General features: G+C 40.4%; 1 protein-coding gene across 3 annotated transcripts in view; it reads right to left on the reverse strand.

Moving 5' to 3' along the window:
- Window positions 1–16,966, reverse strand: part of RANBP9 (RAN binding protein 9) — a 41,640-nt gene extending 24,674 nt beyond the window's left edge. For all 3 annotated transcript variants that reach the window (XM_086743190.1, XM_086743189.1, XM_086743191.1), the window contains exons 1-2: window positions 16,397–16,966; window positions 7,407–7,518 (exon numbers count right to left, since the gene is read on the reverse strand). In XM_086743190.1, coding sequence (XP_086599316.1) covers window positions 7,407–7,518; window positions 16,397–16,847 — 563 coding nt within the window. In that variant the 5' untranslated portion in view covers window positions 16,848–16,966. The remainder of the gene's footprint in view (window positions 1–7,406; window positions 7,519–16,396) is intronic.
- Between the last annotated feature and the right edge of the window lie 605 nt (window positions 16,967–17,571).

Consider the following 17,571-nt stretch of genomic DNA (forward strand, 5'->3'; position numbering starts at 1 on the left):
AACTAAGTCCAAGCACTAACTGATGTTTATAAGGCAACTGAAAACATCCTAATGTTTCAAATGCACTGATTACTAAGAAAAGTAGAATTAACACTCTGAAAAAAAAAAAAAAAATGTAGGCTATACAACAGGTGCAGTTTGCTTTACTATCAAGTTTGTATCTTTATAAGGGTACAAGTAGAAGAAAACTGCAACACCTGCAAGAATTTTAAGAGTAACTGAGCTTCTAAAGGACCTTCACAACTGACTCCAATGACATAAAAAGTTTCAATAATGTTCTCCCGTAGTTTTCTACACTGTCTTCACTGACACTATACTATAAGGTCAGAAATATAGCACACTAAAAAGGTATCTAAATTTAAACTTTAATATGGTTACTCTGCATTAATTTTTTTAGGAATATGCTAATCCAAGATTCTTACTGTCTGCAAAATCACAATAAGAAATGAGCTGTTAAATTTTTCTCTATTTAAATGTTTCAAAATATGCCATAGACAGTTTGAGTCTTTCATTTCGAACTGAAAACAAGTTTAATTTTATGGAATGTTTCCAAGGAAACAGTATTCTGAACATGATAAACCCAGTTTCAGATGAATCCAGTTCTACATGGGGGGGGGGGGGGGGGGGGGGGGGAGAGTCAGGCAGTCATCTTGCATAGTGCTTGAAACTGTTATTCCTGTAACATTTTGCTTGATTCCTATAATGTTTCTAGAAAGATTCTCATTTACTGATATCACTCTCACTTTCTGAGGCTGCACAATTTCATCTTGTGACATTTCTACTTAAGCACTAAAGCCCTTTTGGGGCCTGTACTGTCAGAAAAGAACAGTTGCATAGATAATAATATGACGTAAGTCTGGACTGTACTATGATTATCCTCTATATGCTGTATTTATGCAAATGAGCCTCATAAGAAAGCAATAACTTAAAAGATTTTGCAAGAAGCAGGGACCAAGAAATGAAAATATTCTCTTGACTTTCTTTTTAAATTAGAAATTTTTATTTCTAGAAAACATCAAATAAATAAAAGTCTCTTGTTCCAGTTCAACATATTTCTGACCAGTTAAACACAAACCTCAAATATACATTTCATTGCTCTTTATTTCTGTCAAATGTCTGGTCTCACACACAGTTTAAGAAAAGATACACTTGTTGATTCATGATGCAGTTTCTTCTTGCAGTTGCTGCAATTCAAATGAAGGCACTAATGCAACAAAGTTGCCTCAGACTTTATCAGATTCTACTCTGTACAGAAGTACTCTACTAACAGTGCCGCTAGACATACTTCTGCCTAAATAGAACATGAATGAAGTTTGCATGTTTTTGTAGCAAATGCCTGTTATTGTAACAAATAACTGCTGAGGACATAACAAAACTATAAAAATAGATCTTAAGACTGCACAAAATTTTTACATTAAATTAGAAGTGTACAAAACATACAAGCAGAACAGCAACTGACTATGTTCTATATTTTGTTTATTGGTTTACACTTTTGTTAGGAACAAGAAAATGGGCATACTGGATGCTAAAAGAAAAGTCAACTTACTGCAACAGAAACAGTTTGCAATAAAAAAAAAGGTCTAATTTCTGTTTAAGGAGTTGCACATGCATGCTCTAGAAGACAACAAAGTATTTGTATTTCACAAACAGTACTCAAACGCACTAAACCAGCTCAGGCTAAATCATAGGCATGGGTGTAATGAAAACTCAAATTTAATTCTCATGGTATTTGTTTGTTTTGGATAGTTTTTCCTTTTTTATTTCTTCACCCACTTCATCACATACACAACACATACTACAAGATACTGCCAAATCAACAGATCACTGATTGTATGGTCAGTGTTAAAGAACTGCCATAATCCAACAGGTGTCTAAAGCCTTATTAACACTGCTTTACCAAAAAGTATACTGATTACTTGCATCAGTTGCCATAGTTAACATTTTATTTTAGTGCAGAACATTTAACAAAACTTATATATGCAATATAAAGCACGCCCATGAAGATCTGCATAAGTACAAACACACCACAGACTAAACAAACATGCTCACAGAAGTGCAAGTTAAGTGCTATCTACTAAAAGACTACAGCCTTTCCAAAATTAAGCTTTCATTTTTTCTCTGGATGGCTTACCACTTTCAATTCTTGTTTCCATTCTTCTTTAAAAAGGGAAAAAAAAAAAAAAAAAAAAAAAAAAAAAGCACATCTGCTTAGAGGATTCTGCATTTTAAGCATGCATCTTCCTCAGTTGTTCTAAAAATATTTTCCTATTGCTAGTAATTGTATTTACAAATCAATTAATAAGATAAAGAATGGACAGAAATTCAAGACACCAAGGATAAAGGCATTTTACTCAAAAGTTCATTTTCCCTGGGAAAGAAATACACAGAAGTCTCTTCTGCTGAAAGATTTAAAAAACCAAAAAGCTGTATTTAAACTAAAATTAAGTGGGCATAAGCTGGTAAAATGAACAAAAGTAGTACTCCCAAGCTACTGGGCCCAGGTGCCCATTTCTGCCCCCAAGTTCCCCTCTCTTTTGCTGCTGTAGCTACTCATGAAGCAATGCAAACAGACATACTGGGCAATGAACATGGCTGAAAACTCATTCACTCTTGAGGTCAACTTTTGGAGAATGAGCTACCCAATCGGGTTTACCATGAAGCTGACACAAACAGTCACAAACTAGGACAAGGGAAGTGAACTCAATGAGTGTTCAGAGACTGCTTCTCCTCATGGTCAAATCACAATGAAGTCTTCAATTTACAATTTATAGTGAAAATTTCAAACTTTCAAAAACCATCGCCCTGACTGGAAATGAAGAGATTCATTACAAGAACCCACAAGCCTAAGACTGAAATTCATGTAGAAATGGATGATAGCTCAGTAAATTGTACACATATAAGCTGTTTATAATGTAAAATAATGGAACAGTATTTTGCTTCTGAAAGCCAGGTAGCTAGCAGCTACCCCTTGGCAGCCCTTCGGAAAGTGGAACCGGAGTATGCTTATGCCCAGTATGAAATGCCAAAGAGTGCAACCTAAGGTTACAGCAAAGCTCACAGATTCTCAATCAAGAGAGATTACACACAACTCTTCACCATTAAAGGACACTCACAGCAACAGCACAAAGCTATCAGACTTGTAGTTTACATAAAGTACGACAGTGTCATGCAAGTACCTTCAGTTGTGTAGAAGAGGGAAATGTTAACTGTTATCTGAAATGAAGCGTTAACTGTGGGGCCGTAAGGCAGATGCATCACTGCTTTACACAAAGCCAGAGGACCTAAATAGGTAAAAGCCTAGCACAACTGAACTCAGTAAAAAAGCAGCATAAGAAAACGGAAATAAAGACTTGAGAGAGACTGGGAAAAGTCTCATGTGGATACACCTATCTAGTTAAGAGAATGACCACCATGGTGATAATTTTTGAAAAGTGAGGGGTCAGTGAGTATTGCAAGAGATTTAGAGTCTAAGGCTTACATCTCCAAATGACAAGAACAGGTCCACAGGACTTTGCATACCGTTACACATTCCCATTCCTAGATTACCAGTCTGCTTTAATTAAGCTGCTATTCTAGAAATTTAGATTAAACTAAAATTAGAGAGTTGTACACAAAAGGCAATGCAATGCCTATCTCATTCTCCTGAGTACTGTATTAAGAAATTACAGAACAAAAGTTATGTATATTACTTCTGGTTCTCTGATAGACCAATTACAAATAAGGCCTGAGTTAATAGCTTATAAAGGTTTAACTTAAAGCTACAACCATGTTTAGCTTCTGCAATCATTTCAGAAATTTTCACAGTACTTGCTGCAATACTCTGCTTTAACTGACATGTATATGTTTTTATTTATTTTTAAATTAACTGCAGATTTAATAGAGATGTAGATATAATCTATTGCAGTTAATACTCCTCTTCCTACCATGCTTTCTAATCATCACCTTGGTACTCTTCCCCATACTTACACCCATTACTCATATACTGTCATAATCTCCAATCACTTACATCACTGTCCACAATGTTCCACATGAAGCCAAACAAAACAAAGTGAAGGAGTATAAAAAGAGAAGGTAAATAGAGGTCCTCAGACTGCAAAAGGAGACATGAAATTAAGGAAGAAAAACAGAAATAAAAACCAACAGAAAATACAGAGCAACATGACAACTGGTTAGCACTTTTAACAATAATTTAAAAATATTTAACATAACTATTTCACTTATCTGCACTGCAGCTGCATACAAAAGAACTTAGGACTCTTTATGCCAAACACTCTACAAATACCAAGATAGGTTTTGTTTGAACGATATTTCAAGCTTATTACCTTTACTAACCTTAATTCTCACTTCCCTTTTTCTCTATCTACCTTTATCTCTATCTTTCCTTTTTCTATCACCTCTCATTAAGGTACCAAAAGGCAACTTCACTCTTCATCCGCTCTGCAACATCAACCTCCACACCCATTTCTTACTTCCTAGTAAGCCTGCTTTTGTGCTTTCTTCAATGTGTCCATAATGCCCAGCTGATTATCACGAACATCTGCACAATTAATGCATTATGCAGCTTCAAACTCCTACTCAAGACTGTTACCCTCAGACTGTAAAAAATTTAATGACCTAGGTCACTAGTGTGACAAAATCAATGCTGTTCTCACATACAGCCAGCTATGACAAGCCATACTGGAAGCCATGCCACATCCATGCCCTATACTAAAGAGTCATGTTTCTTCAGAGGAAGAGAATAATCTTTGTGATTGCCCAGCAACTTTGAGATACACAAGATCATATTCCAGGAGCAGTGCCATCAAGTGCTACAGCAGCACAAAAAGTAAGTCTCCTAGACAAAGCTCTTAGTAAAATGTTTTTGATCATCTAAGTCAAGTTATGCTAAATAGAGCATATACAAGCAAGAATGCTGTTAGACTTGCCCATATAACATAGTACATGGACTAAAGACTTAACGCTGATTTTATTTTAAAAAATAAATATAAATAATAAAGGTCACTACCAAAGGGAACCCCAAATAAACACCATTAAATTATCCATTGACATTTATGAAAGTTGAAAGCTGCACTTCAGCCTCCAGATAGATATCTCAGTTGCCTCAGGCAGTCTGGGATTTATTTTAAATAGTACTACAAAATACAGCTGAAGTGCTTCTGCAGCTAGGTTCAGGCCTTGAGAACAGATGCTTTTGTAAAAGTAAGGTGTTTTAACTAATTGACCATACTAGTTACATGCTGGTCCTCTACAGATACGGTCTTTGTGAACTCTGTTCCCACTACCAGAGACCAAGAAAAGAAGAAAAAAAACTGGTAAAAATGCACTGGAGCAAGCCAGGTGAAACACAACAGACAGTGAGAAAAAACTAATAAACCCTACTTGACACAAACTGATTTCTATAGATCTGCTTATCTATCTGTGCATTACATTTCCCAGTATATTTATTACAGAATAATTTATTAGTTTGAATGCAGTGTAACATTGAATAAGAGATTCGTACTGCATCTAATCTAAGACCTCCTGGACCAGAAAACAGGGTCCAGAGATACACACATCACATCCAGTGAGACTCCACATGTCAACTACTACTCTTTACCAGCTAAGCTAGATTTAGCTTTGGCTCTGTGCACAGTGTTCCTCAGCACCCATACTATCCTACACAATGAAAAATGAACGTCTTTGCTCATTATGCAGCTAATGTTTCATAAAGTGACACTAAAGAATGGTCACAAAGCTGAAGCAAGAACAAGGTAGTATGTATTATAATTAACTGGAAAAAGTACTCCTCCAATTTTTTAAGCAATCTCAGCAGGCAACTTCACAAGTCTTAGCTATGTACACCTCACAAATAACCATTTCAACTACAAAACCTTGTAGCACTTTATTCAAAGGTATTTTCTACTTTTGTAGGATTCCCCTGAGTGGCACACTGAATTAGAAATTACTGAAAAGCATCACAAAGAGGTCTAAGGTAAAGTGTTAGAGGAGCTATGTAAAATAACATCCACACACACAGACACCTTTTGAAATCTGTAATTTCAAAAAAGCTAACTTCCAAACTAAGCAGGCAGAAATACATTTCAGGAATAGACATGTGCATCACTAGCAAATCACAGTAAGAATCTCTTCTTAACTCTCAGCAGCAGGTTGGTTTTCAAAAAAAATGTTTAAGGAATAAAAAAACCAACAAATATGTTCCAAAAACTGAAAGCAAAACACTATTCGAAGCACTAATGTTGATCATCCTGATTTTAAAATAATTAGGTCTTCATAGTGTGACAAAAGCAACTACAGACCTAAGTTTTTCACAGCAAAGAAATCTTCCAGAGATAACTTTTGGGAATAGAACCGATAACAAACTCATAAATGCCCCTACAAGGCAGCAGCAGTACTGAGAGGCTACTCTTTCAAAATATCTCTACACAATACTGCAAGGAAAACAAAGTTTGATTACTGTGAGGCTTACAGAACACTGGGAAAATGAAATAAAGAAACAGTAAAAAGACAGACAAGGAAAAGTTAAAAGAGCAGTATTTCATCCAAAGAGCTACAACACAGTTCCTTTCTCTCAAGATTTATTTTCACAACAGGACATAAGCATCCGCAACTTGCTTGTACAGTACCTAGGACAATGACATTCAGTCCTGACTGGAACCTTGAAGCAGAACTATAGTCCGTATTACAGCATACTGGAAAGAAGTACTACTTATGTAATCCTACATAGGCAACATAATCAGTGTCTCAGGATTAAAACACACCCTCTACCAAAAGCAGGGAAAGATGAAAAGGAACTAAAGTGGTCTGCCAAAGATTTATTAGCACTTCAGGACTTTCTCGGGTGAGATCCTAGCTGCCTCACTAGACTTAAAACATAGTATCACCTGCACTTCAACAGATGTATAATTCAGATGGTTTTTAGGAAGAAACAGCAGCTACGCTCACTCTTGTTCTTTCCATAGGGTGACAAATTCCCAGGCACCTATCAGAACACTCCACTTCATTCTTATTACTATTCACCAACAAGTAGCCTTAATAATAACGTTACGTTTTAACTTCCTAAAAGTTACATGACCGTCTGTAAAGCCATGTAGTCAAAAAACACCACCTATAAGGTAAGAACAGGGTCAAACTATGGTCATTCAAACCCAAACTTCTCTGTCAAGAGAAAACGAGAAGATGCTGTTATGGCATTTATTACATACACTGATTTGTGGACAATAAATACCACAATCAACTCCCTTACAAGAACCAAATTTCAGAGTGCAACTTCTCATGAATTGAGCTATATAAAAAGTGGTAAAATACAAAAGTAAGTTTTGATACCAAAGACATCTGTTGACTGAATCAAAGAAGATATGAGACAGTATTTCAAGGAATAATTAATTAAAAATGCACTCGATGCTTACCCGTCTCTTCCCTTACTGACAATTTTAACTTCGAAATAGTATATGCCACAGGCTGCAGGTATAGGATGTGTAGCTCGAACAGAAGCAGCATCTTTTGGAGTTTTTCCATGACCTGAAAAATAGTTGCATTCAAAAGACAAGAATGTATTTTAGATAATTGCAGAAGACGACTCAAAGATATACATACCAACTACTCAAAACAGAAGGTTTATGTAATAAGCAAACAATATACAATATTCTAATCAGCCTCATTTTTATGCTAAAATATTTCCTTCCAGCATTAAGTTTTCATTGTACACACCTGCACTGCAGCTAAGCAGGCTACGAGAAGTTCTGGATATACCACTCTAAAAGATTCTACGATTATTTGAAGGGAAACTAGAAGAAAGTTTCACTGCAGTAAGTAACATAGCTGATAAAAGCCCACCTGGGTTTGAAAGAGCTGTAAGATTTCTCAAATGCAAGGGGCTTGCTCATTTTAAGACTGAAACATGATATAACAGAGTTAAATCTAATGCTTAGTCCTTCTGAATCTTCAAGTTATTTAAGATACTTTAATTCTAATGTCCTTCAGAATAAACAGTCATTACACAGAACATACAACTCAATTTATTTCCATGTTTCGAAGGCTATTTCAGGACAGCATTAAATGTCACAGCCTGCAACTAAGCTAATGCAGCTCCTATCCCTTTTTCTTATTAAGGATCACTAAGTATCAGCTCTGCCCCAAAAAGAATGCTCAATGCCAGATCTTGTCTATGCTTCATGGATTTTCAACCTAAACCCGACAGCCACTTGCACTCCAGTAAGACTAACTCTTCCAAATGCGCCAACCTCTTCACAGCCCTTTGTTCCAAAGGCAACTCAGAAGTAGGCTTTTGGTCAGATTACTTGTTTTAGCAGCAACCTGTTCAAGCAAGCTCAATCTCTCCCAGGCACACACACCAAAATCCCTCAACTATTGTGTGAAAGTCATGCACAAAGTCAGAGGGCACAGCAAATAAATAAATAAATAAAGCAAGGTGGAAAGTATATTGGATTCTGGCAAGAGGCATTTCAATAAGATGGCAACCAGAAACAGATTTTCACCGCCTTAAGAATAATTCATGCAGATCTCATGCCCACTCTCCGTGTCGATACAAGGCATGATGAAGAGAGATGACTGTTCCAAGTATGCTGTACGAATCACTTGGGCTGCAACACTCCAGCTGTCATCTACAGTCCAGACAGGGAGGCCTACTGCACCTGCATAGGAATTGATCTGCATATGCCAAAAAACCTACAAAAAACCCCCACTCCTTCCAGTGACATGAATACTGGAATTATTGCTCAGGCACAGATTAATCATGTCTCACGTGCAGCAAGTTGGGTCATACAGCAAGAAAGAAACTGCAGGAAAATAACAGCAGAGTATAGCCAGCCAGAAAGATGAGGCACAGCTGACCTGTACTACTGAACCTCTATCCACAGAGCCCTCTAGCATAAATGTTGATAAAACAGTAAATGCCTCTCTGCCTGCACAGGCAGCACCAACCATCTCTTAACAAATGGCATATTGTCAGCCAAGGAGATCTCTCCATTTCACGGTGGGTCATTTCATGATCTCACCATTTCTCAGCTGTATTTGCATTCAAAACTCTGCTAGCACAGCACACATTGTTCACTCATTGAGATTAGGTTTAACCTACAAAGTTTTTCTGACATAACTAGCTCACCTCTGTGCGTTACTACCTTAAGGCAACTAGCCAATTATCTTACTTTTCTGAGTTCAAATGCATTGCACACTTCAACATATAGAATCACAAAATAATTTGCGTTCAAAGGGACCTTTAAATGTCATCTAGTCCAACTTCCCTGCAAGAAGCAGGGACATTTTCAACCGAATCAGAACCCTGTCCAACCTGGCCTTGAATGTTTACAAGGATGGGACATCTACCATCTCTCTGGGCAACCTGTTCCAGTGCTTCACCGCCCTCATCGTAAAAAATGTATTCCTTATATCCAGTCTAAGTCTACCTTCTTTTAGTTTAAAACCATTATCCCTTGTCCTACCGCAGCAGGCCCTGCTAAAGAGTTTCTCCCTGTCTTTCTTATAAGCTCCCTTTAGGTACTGGAAGACCACTATAAGGTCTCCCCAGAGCCTTCCCTTCTCCAGGCTGAACAGCTCCAACTCATAGGAGAGGTGCTCCAGCCCTCTGATCATCTTTGTGGCCCTCCTCTGGACTCACTCCAACATGTCCACATCCTTCTACTAGGGGCTCCAGAGCTGGACACAGTACTCCAGGTGGGGTCATTATGAAACATTTTATATAAAGATCCTTCAAATACCTCACAGGTTTAACATTATTAAGCTTATTACCTACCTTCTGCATGTTGTTTTCAGAACTCTCACAGGAGGAAAAAACAGTAATTTACTCCTCCGTACACAAGACAGCATGCATGTTGTATTGTTCACCACTTCCAAGTTATTTCCTCAGGCTGTGTCAACCAAGGTAATAACCAAGTACATAACCTTAGAGCTTCCATAGGTTTGCCTGGGTTTGACGTGCTGATAATCAACTATTTAACTACTATATAGTTGATTATCATTCCTAGGCATGCAGAAATCCTTCAGCTAAAAGGCACCCAAAACTTTACAGGCAGAACATTAAACTCCTGAGAGACCCCATGAATTCAGATAGCTCTGATTAAATGATGCATTAGTTGGGCAAGTGGGGGAGGACTGAAGGGAAGGAAATATACTTTCTTTTTAACTAGGTTTTTACTTTAAAAGAGATTGCAAAGAAGTTCCCTTAGTTACTCTATGCACTTGACAATCTGTGTAGTTTGAGTCAGTTTCCTTATTTGGGCAAGTCTTCCACACAGAAGCCCCAGGAACTAGCCAAATATTATTGAAAATGTACATTTATTACCCAGTAGAGTTTGTTTTGTGAAATCACAATCCAAGTGTTAGGAAACAACACCAGTTTAAGGTATTCTTAGAACCTCTTCCTGAAACTAGTCCCCTTCTCCCACCTACCCCGCAATCCAGGCAGCTATTTGCACGGACATACCATGAACGAGACTGATTAGCTGATTGAGCTTTAAGAAACCTACCAGATTTTCTTTTTTTTTAAGTAGCAGATCAGTTCCCTGATCCAGTTCACAACACAGCCACACACAGCTGTCACACAGCAAATAAGAGGTCGACACAGGGGCAGAAGTAACAGGATACCTTACCAGTGTTGCCAAACACTTCACATGGTGAAGCAACATACTTGGGGAAGTCAGTGCCCGAAACTACTTTAATGCCATTAAAACAGAAAACACCCTATATTTAGAACTGCTGTTCCTCTAACACAATCTTCTATGAATCCCATTTTACTACTTGAGTATGCTGCTTTTATTTGCAGTTACATACAGTTATTTCTAACAGCAAGCTCAACAGCATCAAGCAGTTAACTACTACCAAATATTCCAAATACCTCAACATTGTCTCAACATGATAGTTCAGACTTTCAGTACTACCAAGCGAACGTTGGATTACACGAGGAGTCAAGCGATACTCGTTATCAGTCAGCTTCAAAACAAGAGAGAGGCTCTTTACAGAGCAGGTACTTGAACTGCAAAATTTCTTACCAAATGATGTTATAGATGCCAGTGTTTAAGTGGATGCTGGGCAAGCTTCTAGAACTGAAATTATCTTAGAAACTGCCTCAGATGAGGATGTCCTTCAGCTTAAAATAGCCAGAAACAGAGAGGAAAACATAGATACACCATATATGTCCAACACGTTTTTCTATTTTTTCCACACTCACTTATGGCCACTGTCATTGATGGGACACCGAGCTGTGTGGCCCATTAGCTTGACATTATACACTGCCGCCACGTTCTTTGGTAACCTGAATCCTGACTTCCTTGCTTGTGAACAAAAACGAATTTCAACACCCAGCTCCAAACTTCTGAATTGGAAGTTCCAAACGTCTGAAGTAGATCATATGAACACTGCCCTGTATTCCCTAAATCAAAACTCTTTCATAGTCGCGAGTTATAGTTGAAGTATTTAAAAGAATACTTTTCAAGTATGTGTTATTTAACACTAAAAATTAATCATTTTCAGCATTAAAACAAGAATTGTGCAAACAGATGCACTGGGGCAGAGAAGGGAAAACAAGTGTACAAAGCTTGAACTTTACACTCTAAATCAGATTGCAGGTAACTTCAATTACCTGGATTGTTTTTGACTGAGTTCTCATTAAAAGCATTTAACAACCATGAGTTGACTATGCTTAAGAAGTAAAGCTTTGTTTTACTTTTTAAGCATTCATTCACATTGATGATTTTTATTAAAAGTAGTATCATCAGTCCTTTAGCAAAATTAAATCTAAATTAATCTAAATTTAAATTCTATCTACTTGAAAAAAGCCAATTCAGAAAACACCACCTTCAGCGAAGCCAGTTCAGCTTTCAAAAATATAATCTTTTAACCTAAATCTAAGTGTGCAATGCATATGCACAATATAGTCCAAAAGAAGTCTACGGGAGTGTCTACCTAGACAAAAGTAAGCATGTTTATACACTTCAAATGCTTAAATGAAGTTTACATAAGCTGAACTGCAGCTATTTCCACAACAGGTGGTTCAATGACTTGCTCACATTGCCAAAAGTAAAATAATCAAGGCCTAATCTTCTGTGAATTGATTAGGAAAGTTTCACTGCAACAAGAAAAAAAAGACGTGCAAATTACTGGTTTTACTTCAACTTTTTCTGCAGTTTAAAAAAGCAAGACATCTCAGAGCTACAAAGGTGTCCAAAACAGGCATACGGTACGGTACTGAATGCACTTCCAGTGTTTTCTGCCAGAAAAACTGACATCATCTTTGTATCACTACATGACAACATAGAACCATTACTATAGAATCCTCTTCTCTTTGTTATAGAAATTGGGAAGCACAGCTTGCACTGAAAAATAAAAGTTGGTTTGGGGAGTTTTTGGGGGATTTTTTTGGGGAGGTTTCTTTTTTTTTTTTTTTTTTTCCTTTTCCAGTTTGGCAGTAGAGACAGTTCAAAGGCAACTGCACTGTAAATAAATGTCTGGCTAAGATTTCCTGGCCTGTGACACATTAGAAAAAGTTCACGCAATGGCAGCTTACTCAAAATTGCGTAACTTTCCTCAGCTTTTTTTGGACAATCATCACAAGACTAACTTAACTGAAGTTACTATAGGACTTTCCATTATTTTAGCACTAATGATTCAGTCCATTTACTTAATTCTGTATATAGTTTCTTTCATGGTTACAATCTGCATTGAGTCTGTATTTTTATCTCCTTATACTACATAGCATAATCAGCTGCTGAAAACTGAACTTGTCTGTCTACACACTGCATTTATGAAATTCCTGTTTTTCAACAAGACCCATGTTAATTCAGAATATTTTAGAAATATGTAGGAATATTTTGAAGATGTCTTACCTTAAGAGCTATATATTTTGTGCACTAACTGCTTCACATATAGCATACACTTGTCTGAACCTTTATGCTTTCTTTACCACTTACCTACAACTCAAGAGTTGTTAATATTGCAATTAAGTGAAATTACAATTATTTTTCTGATACTGTTTTTCATGTCTCCCTTGCATAGATGTACCAGGAACAACAGTCACTAGGACAGTGTTAGCTTTCTACCAGCTTGCACAGCTAACTGGCAGCAACACAGAAATGTACGTCTGTCCATCTAAAAACTAAAAATACCCTTGGGTATAGTCCTTAATATATTACAGCATCATGGATGCCAATATTTATGTATATCACATCCAGATCAAAGCTTCCTAATCAAAAGTCATAATTCGTAAAAGTATAACAGAATATCTCACTGCATAAAGAGATTAGTCTGTTCCAGTAAACACCACACCAGTCAATGCACCTTCCCTTCAACTACCTCCCCATGTATGTTCTCCTTTTCTTTTTAAGTAATTATGATTCTGAGAGATAACACAGAAGAGAACTCACCCTTGGGTTTTGCTGACCTCCAAAAAAATTTAAAGAGCTGTTATTCTGATGCTAGGGCTGTACTCCTTTCTTTAAACCAGAACTGCTTAATCAACCTTGGTTTTGTGGCAGTTTTCATTTTTAAACGCTCTCAAGGATGCTTGCAAAAAGCTTCAGGTCCAGAAATGCAGTACGCAAAGTATCTACTGCAGCTCACATTTCGATGCAAGTCATCCACTAGTATGCAAGAAAATTAAAGGAATCTTCAAATTTACATAGGAGAGGACCACCATTCCTTTCACAAACCAATGAAACAAAAATATCACAGCTCACAATACATCAGTACATTAAAACTATGATGCTAGTTATATTAAAAAAAAATGTCTTTGAAAGCTTTTGCTCCAATTGTTCTCCCTATCCATTTTTTCAGAGGCAAGCATTCCAAGCACATCTAGGGTGGAAGAAAAGCACCAGTTCCTACCTCCTATCAGTCACAGACAGAAGGAAATTACTGCAGTTCTATAGACAGTAATCTACAGAGGTAGCAGAGAAAGCTTACGTAAGTGGTCAAGGTAATAGAAATAGTAAGAACTGGTTTTGATTACTGTCTTCTCTCCCTTCCCTCCCTTCCCTGAGTATTTTGGTCAAGAACACAACAGATCTTGATCCATGTTCGATGTGCAATTCAAATTTCCTTTTAACAAAAAACGTCTACCATTCTTCCACAACTACTTAGATTACTTCAGAAGCATGGAAAGTGCCAATATTCCACAAGAAGATACTTTGAATGCTTTCTTTTGAGACCTCTATCTGCAACTGATTTGTAGAAACAACATTTCACAGTGCTAAGCACATTCTTACTTGCTATCTTCCCTTATTGTCCTTACCGAACCTTCTAATTTTCTTCCCTTTTAATGGTACTTTTAGGGATGAAAGATCCAGGAGGGAGAAAAGGCAGTAAATGTTTTAGTGGTTCCCTCCCGCGCTCCTCCACAAGTTCTCAGGTAGGAATGCCCCGATACCTTTCATTGCTTAGCCCAGTCAGCAACTCCAGGTGCCGGGCTGGTAACATGGGGCTGCCCTAACAGCCACCTTCGCTACACTACCAGGAAGAAAAGATGGGCCACTTTAGGAGGCCATTCACTCTCATTTGCAGTTAGGAGAAAAAAAAGTGTATACGTGTTTTATTGGCACTTCTCCTCTTCACAGTCCTCTCCGGCTAATCTATGAACTCTTCAACCTTCATTACTTAATATTATTTAAGAGCTAGAGTAAAGATATTTTACTATAATCTTCTAACTGTGTTTTATGACTTCTGGTAGAGTACCCATAGTTATTTCCTATGTCATCTATACTTCAGAAACATGCAGAGTCTCTTGTAATTTCTTTGAGGTAATGAATTTCTTTTTTTAACACTAAGGCAAAGGACAGAAGTAATGAAAAACAGAAATAGGGTAACAAAGCTTGAAAATATACTTTAACAATTACACTGACAGTCCAGCTTCAATCTCTAAATTTTAGTTCATGAACAAAAAGAGTTGGTCAAAGCAAAAGAAACAAGCTGAAGGATTTGATGGCCATAAAGCTATGATCATCTTACAAAAAAAAAAAAAAAAAAAACAAACCCAAACAAAACAAAACCGCCACCACTAAGCACCAGAAAATACAAAACGCTTCTAAAAATACAAGGTCATAAAACACTGAACAAAAGCCAGGAAATTCAAAGTTGAGTATTAAATAACATGTCCTTAAATCACTCAGTGCCTCCCAGAAACCTGCTCTATAGTCATCAACCTCCTTTATTATCTTTGTATGGTGCATTAAACTTAGCATTTCTAACAGAGTATTTTATATGTAATACTAAAGCCTCTCTATTAAAAAAAAAAAAAAGTCTCTGAGAGTACATTTAATCCTTTCATGGCAGCCAAATCCTGCCATGTGTTTGTGTTGCCGTTTTCCTCCTCCGATTAAACAGTAACATGTTTATCGAGATTTCACTTGAATTTCTCCACTGTAAACTCTGAGAAAGGGTAATTGCAAGGTTGTTTTTTTCCCCTCCCATTACGTTCATTTGACCACAGACTGACAAAAGATCCATTTCTTCACAGCCAGCTCAGAAGTGGTTTTGAATCCACAACACTTCTACTTTAGGACCTGGGCCTAGAACTCCAGATGTGTCTGTGTTTTTTCAGGTCAGAGTGTACACTCCTGTTTCCAGGTTTTATTACATTTCATAACAATCAACACAAGTTTTTCTTCTATTGCCTCTTGCTGATTTATACAAACGCATACTCTGATTTTTACCTTTTCTTTGAAAGTCAGTAACTTTAACTAAGAAATATCTAGGCACAAAGTTATAAAATCACCTTTATTAATATAAGTCCTATTGTCATTCCTCCCCTCAAATCACTCTGTGGTCTATACAATAGCTAGGCAAGACTATTACCAGTGACTTTAATTCCATTTCTCACAGTTTAAAAATAAACCGTGTTTTTCTCTGTGCTTTCCCCTCCCGTCATTTCCGTGTTTAATAGCTTAACCCTTGCTCTTCTCGAAAGAAAAAAAAAAAAAAAAAAGCCACTTCTTTTCTCGCTCATTACCATAAACAGGACACGTCATGCCCATTCTCCTTTATTCTCCTGCCTCAGACCCAAACCTTCTGGTGATACCTGAATCCATGGAGGAAGTCTCAGAGTTTACATAATGCCCACTCCAGAAGCATAAGGAGGCGGGGGCGGCCCCTTGCACCCCTCCGCACCGCGACAGAAAGGGGAGGGGGGGAGAAAATAAAGCTAAAACAAGGAAAAACAAGACCCCTTCTCTCCACGCTGCGGCCAATTTCGGGGATGAGAAAACAGAGGAGAAGAAAGAGGGAGAGGAGCGTGTGTTATTTCCTGTTATTGTTACTCCTGTGCCCACTGCCCGATGGAGGGGCCGGGCCGCAACCCCCCGGCCCAGGGAGGGCCCCCGCGCCCCGCCGGGGCAGTGGGGGGGGGGTGGCGGCGGCCCGGGCCGGTCCTCACCTTTGTAGTGTACCCGCAGGTTGTTCTGGGAGAGGCCGATGTAACTGAATTTGTCCTTCGGGCTCCAGGAGCGGGGCAACGGCGTCTCCTGTTCGTCCACGGCCGGGTAGAGCCTCTTCAGCCGCCGCTTCAGTTCCTTCTCCTGTTCGTTCAGGGCCGGGTCACCGTGCGGGAATGGCGCTGGGGCGCTGGTACCGCTGCTCCCCGCCGACAGGCCCAGCGCCGCGCCGGTACCGCCGGCCCCCGTCGCTGCGGGCCCGCTGCCGGCGGCGGGTGGTGGCGGCGCAGCGGTGGCCGGCGGCGGCGGGGGCGGCGGGTGAAGCAGGAGCGCGGCGGCCGGTGCGGGGCCGGGGTTGGCGACGGTGGCTGAGGGGATCCCCGGCGCCGGCGGGGGAGCGGCGGCCGCCAAGGGGAGCTGCGGCGGCGGCTGTTGTTGCTGTTGCCCGGACATCCCGGCTCCGGCCTCTTCCTCCGCCGCCACCTCCCGCGGTCGCGACTGTCACCGGACGGGCCTGGGGCGGAGCGACGGGCAGGCCCGGGCGTTGCGGAGCGAGGCGGCCGCCGGCGGGTCTGCCCGGCGGGTCACCCCCAACCGGAGCGTCTCAGAAGGGGGCGGGATGGGGGGCAGGCGATGACGACGACGACGGCGGCGGCGGCGGCGGCCCGTGGGGCTGCCCGATGGGAGCGGGGGGCGTCGCGGGGTGGCGGCGGGGCCGGGCCGGGCCGAGCGAGCCGCGAGCGAGGCGGGGAGAGCGGCGGCGCCGGGCGGAAGCGAGGCGGGCGGAGAGCGCGCGCCAGGCGCCGCGGCAGGGCTGGCTCTCCCTTCCCCCCTTCTCCGCCCCTTCCAGCCTCGCGCGCGCGCGCGCGCCCTGTCCAGCCCCGGCGCGAGGCGCCGCCGCGGGTTCTCCCAGTCAGCTGAGCCCGGGTCCCTGGCCCGCCCAGCGCTCGCGACGGGGGGGAAAGGGGCGGAGCCTCCGCATGTCGGCCCGGCGGCGCGCGCTGAGGCGCGAGGGCGGCGGCGAAGGGGGGGCGGGGAGGCGTCGCGGCGGGTTGTGCCGCCATCCGGTGACGGCGGGTGGAGAGAGTAGGTGGCGGCAGGCCGACCTGGCGCCTGAGGTGGCTGGGAGGCCATCTCCTGTCAGGGCCGTCCCGTCCCGTCCCGTCCCTCGCGTCCG

The sequence above is a fragment of the Chlamydotis macqueenii genome, chromosome 2 (assembly GCF_036417535.1).
Source record: "Chlamydotis macqueenii isolate bChlMac1 chromosome 2, bChlMac1.mat, whole genome shotgun sequence".
In the NCBI taxonomy this organism is placed as follows: Eukaryota; Metazoa; Chordata; class Aves; order Otidiformes; family Otididae; genus Chlamydotis; species Chlamydotis macqueenii.